General features: G+C 43.1%; 1 protein-coding gene across 4 annotated transcripts in view; it reads right to left on the reverse strand.

The window, feature by feature from the left end:
* The window catches only part of SLC8A3 (solute carrier family 8 member A3), a 206118-nt gene that overhangs the window by 20028 nt on the left and 172316 nt on the right, over positions 1-13774 (reverse strand). The window contains exon 3 of one of the 4 annotated variants that reach the window (XM_012560047.2): positions 2321-2427. The exons of the other annotated variants lie outside the window; for them this stretch is intronic. Coding sequence (XP_012415501.1) covers positions 2321-2427 — 107 coding nt within the window. The remainder of the gene's footprint in view (positions 1-2320; positions 2428-13774) is intronic. 4 annotated transcript variants of the gene reach the window in all.

Genomic DNA, 13774 nt, shown 5'->3' on the forward strand with positions numbered 1-13774 from the left:
AAATCGTTTTAGTTTTTCTTGTCTCCTTGGTCATAGTTGTTCTTATGAGTGGGAAAGGGAGCCAGGAGGCAAGGAAAGGTGGGTAAAGGAAAGGAGCCAGGAGGACAGGAAGGGAAAGGGCAGGAACAAAGAAGGGATGGGTGAAGGTGGGGAGGAATCATTTTAGATCCTGCTGATGGTTAGTGGGAAATGGATTGGGCAGCACATTCCATTGAGTGTCACATGGTAGCAGTGGCATTTCGTTGGGCAGTGGGTAAACTACTGGTCCATTGGGAAGTACCTAGGACCCTTCCACAGCAGAAAGTATGGTCAGCAGAACTCAGGGTCTGTTTGCCTTCCTCGTGTCCATATCCCCTTCTCACATGAGTCTCATAAAGAAAAATTTAAAACAAAAGTATTTATGATGAAGGAAACCAGAGAGAGAGAGAGAGAGAGAAAGGGAGGCAGAATTCTATTATCTTTCTCTTCCTTTATCTCATAGGGCGTCAGTGGTGGGAACAAAAATAAATATGTATTAAGACCACAATGTGATATAGGTGTCCTTTAATATTTGCAGCTGATGCAGGCCTGAAAAAATGTGAAGCAAATGAAGGAAAACAAATTCAAAATCTCTTTTTGACTTTTACAAAATAGGTGCATTGTGTCCCAAGGCTGGCTTCCTTAAATATTGATTATTATGGGCCTGAGGGACAAGGTGATGGAGGTTTCTGTCTATCACTGGGAGCCTCCACAAAGCATAGTGTCTTTTAAAACCAAATTATGCAGGGAAGGAAAGTTTCCTTGAAAATCACTTTTCTCCAAAGACTGGCACGTAGCTGGCTCAGGTCATTGCCATGTAGAGAAGCTGCTACCTGGACCTGACTCTCTCCGTATGGTTTCTCCTAATACTTCACAGCACACAATGGTGGTCAGTGGGTCCCACTAGCGAGCTGTGATTGTTATTTTAGGCATGCTTTTTTGGTCTGGGACCTAAATGCTCTCTAAGTGGCAAAGAAGTGCTAATAAGTGATAGCCTAGAATGTCTGCTCAGATCCTATGATCTTCCTCTTATGTTCTGAGGGTGTGCTCAGCTTTGCCATCTGTAAAGTGGTACACTGACCTGAGATGATTCCCTGGGCACAGGACTTGCTGTGCACATGGTGTGCGTTTGAGTGTGTCCATGTTTTAAAACTACATATTTTGTTACCTTTTTGACCCCTTCCTCCTTTTTTTTTTTTTTTTTTGTGTCATCTTTCCATGCTTTACTCAGTGGCCAAAAGACAAAGCTCACTGACTGTCATGAAGCATTTTCCAGGATTTTTCTCTCCAGGACCTGGTTATGGAACTCTGGGACTATGTAGGAGATGTGAGCCTCGCCTATTTTCCTGCTGCAAGGAGAATGGGATGGAAATGGGGTGCCTGTGACCATGGCAATGGCCTAAAGGAGCATGATTGATGGGTAGGCCAGGGAAGGAATGCTGCTCCTCCCACAGTATGGCCTGTCCTGAAGTAGAGTTCTCTGACTTGCCACTTAGCTGAAAGCAAAAGCTCTATCTACTCTGAGAAGTCCCAAGGCTTCTTGGGGAAGCTCTTACCCAGGTCAGATTCCTCCTTCCCACTAGTCTTACTTTCTGCCTCCATACCTAGATGTTCCTAATGTGAAAAGCGAGGTAGGTCTTTGACCTAGATTGGAACACAGACCTATGCTTTCAACTCCATAATGTTCGGTGGAGAACTGTGCCTTGTTAGTAGGGATATGGCAGATGAGATGGCTCCTAACGTCTATTTTGGGGAGTGGGTGAACAGCAAATAGAACCAAAATCTGAATACACTGATTCTCAACTTCCAAGAACTATAAACTTAGCCCTGAGAATAACTGCCTTTGGAAATCTGTGCTGAGAGCCGGTGTCAGCTTCCTCATACCGCCCTTCTGCCTGGTCCTGTGCTATCTGGACATTTTCCTTCCTGAATTCCAAGCAATTTGGGAGACACAGAGAGCCTCCTATGTGATACTGTCAGGGTTCTGGCTGGCCTCTCTCTCTCTCTCTCTCTATACCCATTTCTTCATCCCATAAAATTTATCATTGGCTCTTGAGCATCCCTCTTATCAGTACCATGTGACAGGCTGGTGGGTGTTAGGATAGATCAGGGAGCAGAGAGAGGAAAGGGAGAGATGAAAAGAGAGAAAAGAAAACAAAAGAGAATAACAGAAGAAACAAGGGAAAGGGAACCAGCGAGGTGAGAAAAAGAACAAGAGCCAGAGACAAACAGATGGGAGAAAGAAAGAAATAGAAGAGGAAAGAAAAAGGTTAACGTTAGTGTGGAGGACAGGGTACTACACCTTTCTGAAAACTCATATCCACCATGCGGGGGCCCATCATCTCAATGAAGTAATTCTTGTTTTTCTCATACGCCTCATCATCAATTACCTTGATGTGAATTGTTTTGCTGTGAATGGAAAAATAAGTATCATAAGCACAGAGCAGAGTGAGGGCAAGCCAGCCAGGAGAAGACACAGGAAGAGAAGGAAACAGTGAAAAGATCTAGAAAAGACAAAGTTGGCCCACACCACATAGGCACGGAGGGGCATGGCTGTCCTCAACCTCCCTCCAGCCTCAACGTGCTCCTCCGGGGCTATGTGTGGTTTCATGGTGTGATCTTACTTGAAGACATGGGAAGAGCTCAGGCTTTGCGGTCAAAGGCTCTGGCTTCTAATCCTTGATCTTCTGTGTGACCTTGGATGAATAATTGAACTGATATACAAAAGGGACAAATAATGCTTACACTATCACAGGGCAGTTGGGAGAGCCATGAAATAATATACATATAAAGGGATAGGCATTATGGTTTCTCACAATGTTTGTTTCCTTATCCTTCTTGTTTTGGGGGCAAGGGAGAATTTTTTGACTTTTGAAATCTGCTGATGTTGCTCTGAAAGGTTTATTTTATAGAAAGGGCAGAAGGTGAGGGGGGCTGCAAGTTGGCCTGTGGGAGTCTCACCTGGAAATGATAGAACTTCCCTCCTCCATGGCAGTGACTATCACAGGGGAGATAGGAGGGCCATTTGGCTCAAGTCACACATTCAGGTAACCCACAGTGGGCCTCAAAAACTACTGAGGATGCACCCTCCGATCTAGCATCTGCAATCTCAGGGATATACTTGGCTGGACCACACTAATTCTAGGAAGCTCTGAATTATGGTTGGCTTATAAGCCATACAATTATCTTGTAAATAGCACAATTATATTTTTTATAATTAAAAAGTGTTACTTTGTTAATGTAAACATTTAAAATACAAAATCATTTTAATAACCCTGTTTTGCATTTCTTTATTTTTTTAAAGATTACGAGGAGTTTTAAAAATGGAAGTGGGCCTGGGCCTTTCCCAACCCCAGGCCATAACAAAGGGGACACTTCAGGACCAGATGCTTAGGCCTCTCCCAGGCGGCTGTGAGACATTGCAGAAGGTGGTAGATGTGGGGCTTAGTCTCCCCAGGGCATTGGGAAAGAAGGGGCCCATGCAGGTGCCCTGTTCAGCTGCCATGGGCATGCATCCTTTCTGACTCTGGTGTCTTAATGCCTTCCCTTTGCTGAGGAGATTGAGGTCTTCAGATCCTCCCTTTATTCTTTTTTTCTAAAGTAGGAATATCTTTACATTCTGGTTTGGTACAATCTCTCTGCTCTCCTGAGCTTTCCCAAGTCACCTTGTACAGAGTTTCCATGGTCCACACTGTTGCTCCCATAAAATCAGATGTGGGTCCACTGTTCCTGAAGTGAATGCTATAGCAGTTACTAATACACCCCTACCCTGACACCCCACCATCTACAAAAACAAAGACTTCAAACCCTCATCACTTGCTACACCCTCCCCAGCTGCAGAAAAGCCTGGTGAGCCACCATAGAAAGCCTGATTGTTCAACCTGCGAAAGGCCACAATCTTTGGGCCTTCCTTCTTCCACAGGAGGGTCACTGGCAGAGTGGGTACACTGGTAATACAGACTGATGACCTGGGTTCAAATCCCGCCTCCACCCCTCACTAGCTGTGTGACCTTGGGCAACTTGCTAAAGCTCTCCAAGTCTCAATTATAAAATGGAATTAATAATATCTACATCCTAGTGTTCTTAAAAACATTTGGCAGGGTACATGTCACCTAGTAAGTGTTTAATAAATAGCAATTATTCTTACTTATAATAATGTAAAGGAGCCCTGGTTAGCACTTGGCTGCTAACCAAAAGTTGGTAGTTCAAACCCACCCAGTGGGTCTGTGGGAGAAAGGCTTGGTGATCTGCTTCCATAAAGATTATAGCCAAGAAAATGCTATGGGGCAGTTCTACCTCACATGGGGTTACTGTGAGTCAGAATCAATGTGACAGCACCCAAAAATAACAACAACATAATAATGTAAGTAAGTAATAATAATCCCAGTTCGGTAGTTTGAGAGTAAAATACGTAAGGAAATCTTATCATCTCCAGTCATTTAGTCAGAAAATAAGGGGAACTCAACAAATACGGACGGTGACCCAAGAGGGGATACCGACTGGAAATAGAAGTCAGAGTAAGAAAGGTTTAGAGAAAACAGGATGGTAGATCCCAAGTGGGTTCTTAGAGGGGCTTGAAATGTTAAGGGGTAACATGGAGAACAACTCTCAAATAACCCCAAAATCTGGCCTTGTGCCCCTGTCAGTGATAAGTTCTAGGCTCTGTGTGAGACCTTGTATCTCATACAACATAGCATTGCTTGTGCTTTATTTTTTAATGAACAGATAAACAGAAAAAGAGAAGCCACTGACACCTTAGGCAGAGAAATGGGGACAGGCATGAAGTAGCAGCAAGAGAAACTTAGATTGGCTGGCTATAACAATGGTTGGAGGGTGGAATGAGTGGAAGTGGTGGGTTGTAGGCTTCCCCCACTGAGACCTTTCATGGGGAAGTATCATACTATCTGTTTGGATTTAGGTGCTACCTTGCCTAGAGGCTAGAGAAATCCCTTCCAGCTCTTGAAAACTGAAAAAGTTTTCACTCCTGCTCAAGCCACAAATGAGGCCACAAAAACATTTAAATTTAGTAAACGGCACCAGCCAGGTCTTGAATCCTCTTTCTAAACTTGTTCTCCTCCATCTCAGTCAGTGGCACCATCATCTACCAAACTGCCCCATATCTGGAATCACCCCTTATTCCTTTCTTTTCTTCACACTCCTTCTTAGCTGTCCTCCCCACCCTGTACCACATCTAATCCATCACCACCTTTCCTTCTGCTATCAAGACCTAGGTCAAAACATCATAGCCTCTTCCTTGGACTTTGCAATAGTCTCCTAATTGCTTTTCCAGATCCTACCTTTGTCCTCCTTCTCCAATCCCTTCTTCACATAACGGCCAATGTTACAATTAAGGTCCTATCAAACCCCCTATAATTGGAATAGATTTGACACACTGAACATTAATGGCTAAAGACCAGAAGAATTGTGGGATGACATCCAGGGCATCATACATGAAGAAAGCAAAAGGTCATTAAAAAGAAAGAAAAGACCAAAATGGATGACAGAAGAGACTCTGAAACTTGCTTTTGAACTTAGAGTAGCTAAAGTGAATGGAAGAAATGATGAAGTAAAAGAGCTTAACAGAATATTTCAAAGGCATCTCGAGAAGACAAAGTAAAGTATTATAATGAAATGTGCAAACACCTGGAGTTAGAAAACCAAAAGGGAAGAACATATTTGTTATTTCTTAATCTGAAAGAACTAAAGAAAAAAAATTCAAGCCTCAAGTTGCAATATTGAAGGATTCTATGGGCAAAGTATTGAATTACGGAGGAAGCATCAAAAAAAGATGGAAGGAATATGCAGAGTTACTGTACCAGAAAGAATTGGTCAACATTCAGCCATTTCAGGAGGTAGCATATTATCAGGAACTGATAGTATTGAAGGAAGAATTCTAAGCTTCACTGAAGGCCTTGGCAAAAAACAAGGCTCCAAGAATTGACGGAATACCAATTGAGATGTTTCAACAAAAGGATGCAGTGCTGGAGGTGCTCATTCATCTATGCCAAGAAATTTGGAAGAGAGCTATCTGGACAACCAACTGAAAGTGATCCATATTTTTCCCCTTTTCAAAGAAAGGTGATCCAACCAAATGCAGAAACTATCGAACAATATCATTAGTATCACACACAAGTAAAATTTTGTTGAAGATAATTCAAAAATAGTTGAAGCAATGTATCAACAGAGAACTGCCAGAAGTTCAAGTCAGATTCACAAGATGGCATGGAACGAGGGATATCATTGCTAATGTCAGATGGATCTTGGCTGAAAGCAGAAAATACCAGAAAGCTTTTTACCTATGTTTCATCGACTATGCAAAGGCATTCAACTGTGTGGATCATAACAAATTATGGATAACATTGTGAAGAATGGGAATTCCAGAACACTTAATTCTGCTCATGTGGAAACTACATTGACAAAGAGGCAGTTGTTCAAACAAAACAAGGGGATACTGTATGGTTTAAAATCAGGAAATGTGTGTGTCAGGATTTTATCCTTTCACCATACTTGTTGTTAGGTGCTGTCAAGTCAGTTCCGACTCAGCGACCCTATGTACAACAGAATGAAACACTGCCTGGTCCTGTACCATCCTCAAAATTTTTGCTGTGTTTGAACCCATTGTTGCAGCCACTATGTCAGTCCATCTCATTGAAGGTCTTCCTCTCTTTCCCCGACCTTCCACCCTACCAAGGATGATGTCCTTCTCCAGGGACTGGTCCCTCCTGATGACATGTCCATACTACATGAGATGAAGTCTCGCCATCCTCACTTCCAAGAAGTATTCTGGCTGTACCTCTTCCAAGACAGACTTGTTCATTTTTCTGGCAGTCCATGGTATATTCAATATTCTTTGCCAACACCAGAATTCAGAAGCATCAATTTTTCTTCGGTCTTCCTTATTCATTGTCCAGCTTTTGCATACGTATGAGGTGATTGAAAATTCTATGGCTTGGGTCAGGCACACCTTAGTTCTCAAAGTGACATCTTTGCCCTTGAACACTTTAAAGAGGTCTTTTTGCAGCAGATTTGCCCAATGCAATATGGCATTTGATTTCTTGACTGCTGCTTCCATGGGCATTGATTGTGGATCCAAGTAAAATGAAATCCTCGACAATGTCAATATTTTCTCCATTTATCATGATGCTGCTTATTGGTCCAGTTGTGAGGATTTTTGTCTCTTTATGTTGAGGTGTAATCTATATGCTGAGCAAATAATACGAGAAGCTGGACTACACGAAGAACGCAGCATCAGGACTGGAGGAAGCCTTATTAACAACATGTGATATGCAGATGACACAACCTTGCTTGCTGAAAGCTAAGAGGACTTCAAGCACTTGCTGATGAAATCAAAGATTACAGTCTTTAGTATGGATTACGGCACAAAGAAAACAAAAATCCTCACAACCAGGCCGATAAGCAACATCGTGATAAACCAAAACCAAAAAATCAAATTCGTTGCCAGTGAATCGATTCTGAATCATAGCAATCATATAGGACAGAGTAGAACTGCCCCATATAGGGTTTCCAAGGAGCAGTTGGTGGATTTGAACTGTTGACCTTTTGGTTAGCAGTTGAGCTCTTAACCACTGTGCCACCAGGGCTCCAACATCATGATAAATGGAGAAAATATTGAAATTGTCAGGGATTTCATTTTACTTGGATCCACAATCAATGCCCATGGAAGCAGCAGTCAAGAAATCAAATGCCATATTGCATTGGGCAAATCTGCATAAGGAAGATCGCAGAAGAATTGATGCATTTGAATCATGGTGCTGGCGAAGAATAAGGACTATACCATGGACTTCCAGAAGAATGAACAAATCTGTCTTGGAAGAAGTACAGCCAGAATACTCCTTAGAAGGAAGGATGGTGAGATGTAGTTTGGATAGGTTATCAGGAGGGGCCATTCCCTGGAGAAGGACATTATGTTCAGTAAAGTAGATTGTCAGTAAAAGAGAGGAAGACCCTCAATGAGATGGATTGACCCAGTGGCTGCAACAATGGGTCAAACATAGCAATTGTGAGGATGGCACAGGACTGGGCAGTGTTTCAATTTGTTGCACATAGGGTTGTTATGAGTCAGAACCAACTGGATGGCACCTAACAACAACAACATAATTTGAATAAATACAAAGTCTTTACCATGCCTAGAGGATCCTACATGAGTCAGCTCCTGTCGGTCTCTCTGGCCTCATTCAGAATGTCCTCCCCTTGCTGGTGAGTTCCAGACACACTGGTCTTTCTACTCCTCAAATCAAGTCCTTTCCGACTCAGGATATCATCCTTGCTGTTCTCTTTTCCTCTGCTTGGGGTGCTCTTCACCCAGGTCTTTGCTTGTCCTTATCCATTGGGTCTAGGTATAAACACCACTTCCTTGTAGAGGCCTTCCTTGGCCACCCTACCTAAAGGGGACACCTCCCACCACTGGGACTTTCCATCAGGTTACTCTGCTCATTCGCTTCAGTGCACGTCACAGCCTGAAATCAGCTTGTTTATTCGTTTCCTTGTTTATAGTCTGTCCACAATAGAAGGTAAGCTCCGTAAGTACAGGGAACTCATCTCTTACTTGCCACTGTTGTCCCAGTGACTGGTATAGAGAAAACCCTCAATCAGGATTTGCTGAGTGACTACAATCAAATTTCTAACATGTCATTATGAATCTGGGGCTTTAAGACATGAATCTACTCTGCCTTTTGCAGTAAAAATATAATTCATTAGGAACAAAAAAAATGTTTTTGAAGGCTACTTTGATGAAATGGCTAAGGATTCTCAGTGGACAGAGAGACCAGAAGCCCAATATAAACAAGCCTTAAGCTTATTTAACCCACTATATTTGTCCAGGAGCCCTGTTGGTGCAATGGTTAAAGAGCTCGGCTGCTAACCGAAACGTTGGTGGTTAGAACCCACCAGTGCTTCTGTGGCAGAAAGACGGAGCAGTCTGCTTCCATAAAGATTTACAGCCTTGGAAACCCTATGGGGCAGTTCTACTCTGTCCTATGGGGCCACTATGGGTCGGAATTGGCTCGACGGCAGTGAGTATATTTGCCAGTCTAAAGGAGATGTCTCAAACAACAACCTGAATCTAATTCATTGGTTTGCTTTAAGGCTTTAGAACGTCTCCCCTACTCCCGATTCCTCCTTCCATCTCAGTGGAAGTTACTGAAAGGTCCTGGGGTCAGGTTGTCCGAGCAGCTGTTCCTAGAGCCAATAATGCTCTCAGAGGCTCCAGGACCTACACCTGCTCTCCTTTGAGCTCTCTGCAGAGGGAGGTGCCAAAGGGGACAGGGTTTCCAGCTAAGACCTGGCAAAGCCACTGCCTGCCAACAGAAGGGATTAGGAAATTTCCTTTTTTGGGCTTCCTGGCTCGCCTCTCAGAACATTCCTTTGCATTGAAGACACCCAATTCCAGACTGTGCCTCTGGTCTTCAGGGTACTGTAAAAGGAAGTGTACTCTTTCACCATTGATCTCCTTCAGGGTGAAAGGATGAGGAAACAGCAGTTACTTGCTGAATGGATGAATACTACATTGGAGAAGGACGCTGTGAATTTCACTTTATACAGCGAAAGGAGAAATCTAAGATAATATATACTTTTACTTTGTGTCTAACGCCATGAGAAAAACTTTATTTCATTCTTACTTGAGTTGTGCAACATAGACATTATTACTTCCATTTTAAAGATGAAAAGACTGATGCTCAGAAAGTTTAAGTAACTTGCACAGGACCACACAGCTAGTAAGCAAGCAGCAGATTTGGGACTTTAGTAAATGTCCTCTGCTACTCCTATAGCTTATTTCCTACAAGCAGGTGGGTAAGTTCTCAGTGCCATTCCCAAGCTGCAGCCACAGAGAGGAACCATAGAATCCTCCCATTTAAATTCAGGCAGCACAAGCAGGTAATAAGTAGATCTATCTTCTGCATCACGTTGTGAGTAGGTGGCTTCTTAACCCTTTGGCCCTTTCATGCTAGAAATAATCTCTAAGTAACAGGTTGGGCTTCTAACTTAGTGACCTCCTTCCTCCTCATTCCTATTAAATGGCTTTTCACCATATCAAGAAGGGTTCCCTTTCATCACTTCTAAATGTATCCTCACTGCTCTAGGCCAGCTAATGCTCAGAAAGCTTCTTGGTGGATGAGCTGTTGTTAGTCTTTTCCTGGGGGCTTTCTGAAGCCTCACATCTCTGTGTTGGGTTCTTCTTTTAGTCACTTTTATTTTCCTAGTTGGATGCCAGAAGACCTCATCTCTTCCCTGCTAGGTTTCAGGCTCTATGAGCCTGGGCAGAAAAGCCCCATGAACCTCACCCTGACTCACACTTGTCCCCACTCCACCCAAGGTCTGATGGAAAATCTCCCTGTCTCATGAGAAGGCTTAGGAGGCTTGAACTGATTTTTCTCTTGAAAACAGGTGTGTCATAGGGGCCCTGAAAACAGTGCTTCTCAAACCTTAATGTGCATAGGAATCACCTTAGAGCTTGTTAAATTGTGGATACTGATTCAGTAGGCCTGGGAGGGGCCTGAGGTGCTGCATTTCCAACAAGTTCCCAGGGTAAGCCAATGCTGCTGGCCCATTGACCACACTTTGAGTAGCGGGACCCAAGTCTCCATGGAGCAGTCTCTCTAACTCTATTAAATGCTTAGAGCAGATTCTTGCCTGGTTCACTATTCCACATATATGCCTGGTGAACCAACAGGATTATGAGACAGGCTGAGGCAAAGAGATGGATTTCACTGAAGAATGTTTTTGCAATTTGTGGGGGATGGTCAGGTGAATGGGAACATAAGCAGGTAGGGAGGCACAAAGTGGGAGAGAAGGGTGTTTGGGTGTGTATGTGTGTGGGAGGAGCATACATAGGATCCTTGTTGCTTTAGAGTCTATACTGGACCCGCCTGATGAGCCCTCTGCTGCTTGCAGCTTCTCCATACTTATGACTAGCTGAGCTGATCAGAGAAAACCTATGGGGTGTGGCTTCCCCTAGGCAAAACGCAAGGATCATTTTGTCTCCATTGACAATTAAGACCTTACTACTGGGCAGGTCCATGGGTGCACACCCACATTTGAGGACTTGGTGCTCATTGTGTTCATTCTGGAATGGCTGGGCTCATAACTGGGTGCTACAGCTCATGGTCGACTCATTTGCTCTTCCAAATCTCCACTTTCCCGGTGCTTGAAGAGCTTCTTACCTGCAGCTAAAGGGAAAGGGTAGCTGACATAACTGCATAATTATGGACCTAGGCTTCAGGACATGGGCAGGGGCAAGGTAGTGATAAAAACCCCAAAGTGGCCACTCACTGTGTTTCCCAAGGGTCAAGGGAAAGTGGGGGAATTTCCAATTTCTAGAAAAGCAGTCTTCTAAAGTAGCTGCTCTTCCTTTTCAAGCCTGTCATACCTTGCAGGATAGCTCTATAGAGCAGAAGAGAATTTTAAATGACAAAATTTTATCCTCTCCACCTTTTCTTAGAGGATAAAGATTGAGCCCTTCATCCCAGGAATTGGAAGTTCTCTTTAATGTCTACCCAACCATCTCTATAACCTTATCTTTTCACATTGCCCACATGAACTTCGCACTTCAACTCCCCTCACTACACCCAAAACATGCCATACCTCTGCTCACCCTAGGAATCTTCCTTCCTTCCACTCATCCATCCATCCATCCATCCATTCCTTTCATTCATCAAATATTTATTAAGCACCGAATACATGTCAGGTATGATTGTAAGCAAGAAAGACACAGTCACTGCCTTTAAAGAGTCTTTTGGATAGTGGAGAGACATACAATTAATCAAGTAATTCTAGCAAATTATGATAAGCGTGATGATGGGGAGAAACATAGCAAAGAAAGCATATAGTCTAGAATAAAATCAAGGAAGCCTTCCCAGAGGAGGTGATGTTTCAGCAGTGGCTTGAATGATGAGTTGAGTTGGTTTGGCCAAGAGGAGGGGAAAAGAATCTTTTAGAGAGAGGGAACAGCATGTGAAAAAGGCTTGTTGGGAAAACAAAAACAAAATACATGGTAGTTTCAAGGAGATGAAATTATTTCAGTTTGGCTACAGCATCAAGAGTGAGGGGAAGAATGGGAATAGAAGAGTGAGAAGATGCTGCCAGATCATAAAAGGCCCTTGGAGCCATGCTAAGGAGTTTGGGATGGTCTGCCCTTCTTGTTACCTATCCAGGTCCTCCTTGCCCCATTTAAATAGATCCCAGGTACCTCTCGGTACTGGGAGGATGTTCCTGCACATCCAGCCCATGCTACATTCTCCAGGTTCTGAGTTCCTGACTGTTGACCTAAATTAATCACGGATTGCCGGATGCATTTCCTGGCTGCTTCCTGTGTGATTATCTTGCTTCCTGAGCTAAACTGTATTTCAGGGGCTTGGAATATGTCTTACCCTCATAGTGTTCTTTGATTTCTCTTCAGTGCTTAGCCCAGTTCTGGGAACAGAGCAGCTGCATTGAAATGCTTATGGATACATGGTCCATATGTATTCATCCATCCATCCATTCATCCATCTGCTCATTATCAGAAGCATCATGTTCCTGCTCTCATGCTACTTACAGTCTAGTGATGTGTCCATGTACAGAAAACATCCGTTTTGCTCCTCTCCTTTCTTTTTTTTCATATGGAATTTCCATGGGGTAAGGGAGTGTTACTAAGCTCTAGGAAATTTAGTGTCTCTATGGAGGGAACCAACTTACTCATATTCTCAGGCAGCTCAGATCAGTTTTGGCTTCACTATACTACAACTTAGGGAGGCTTCTGAGGTTGACCATTTCTCATAGCCACTATACAAAGACAAAACTGTGTGTATACGTGTACACTCACACACGGGGAAATTAATATACTCATCAATTGCCTAGTTACAATTTCTCTGCTAGGACAAGAGTGTTCTCATCTCTTAAAGCTATAAAAAAAGATTTTCCTCCCTCTTTGATGCCCTATGGCAGTGAGTGCTTCTTATCCCTGATAGTGTGTTTTCACATGGGTGACAGGAAGATTCCACTGTACATTAAAGAGAATCTAGCCCTCTTGAAAGTAGTCTCTGTAGAGGTATCAACCAACTATTGTAAAAGGGGAGTTAAATTTCCCATCCCCATAGCAGTGGGCCTTACATATTTTAGACCTATCTGTGACTATTTATTATAGTCCTAGTTGGGCCCCAAGTTTGTCCTGCCTCATCCCAAGGGAGGAGGGGAGAGGAAGATTCACAGCTCAAATTCTCTTCCTCTTCTGCCTCAAGAGGGGAAATAAAAAACATCAATAATCTGGGAATAAATGGTTGCTGTGCCCTGAAATTGATAAATCCCCTTCTTGGAAGGCAGTGAGAATAATCTATAAAATCATTTTATTTAAGTATGTCTGCTCCCAGCACTGAAAAGAACAAGTGGCTGGTTATCTGATTCATGGCTTTAGAGATGTTCAGTCTCTCTGTCTTGCTTTCTCTCTCTGCTGGGGGCCTCATTTTTTAAGAATGATTTTGATCCAGGTAGAAAGGAGAGAGGTTTGTATTGTACAGACAAGAAACTTCAGGTCCAAGAAAAACCTTCTAATGATTAAGAAGAGAGGAACTGGCTTCTGAGGATCTGAGTTAAACACAGTCAAAGCTCCTTGCATTCCACCTAATTCCCCATCCAATAAAACACTTCCAAAGCCCATTCCTATTTGTGGTGGGTAATTTTTAAAGATCCCAGTGAAACAGCAAACCCAGGAAAGCTGTGCAGTCCCTTGGCTGGGTGGAGAAAATCCTTCAATTAGAGACTT

This window comes from Trichechus manatus, unplaced genomic scaffold (genome assembly GCF_000243295.1).
Source record: "Trichechus manatus latirostris isolate Lorelei unplaced genomic scaffold, TriManLat1.0 scaffold00010, whole genome shotgun sequence".
NCBI classification, from domain to species: domain Eukaryota; kingdom Metazoa; phylum Chordata; class Mammalia; order Sirenia; family Trichechidae; genus Trichechus; species Trichechus manatus.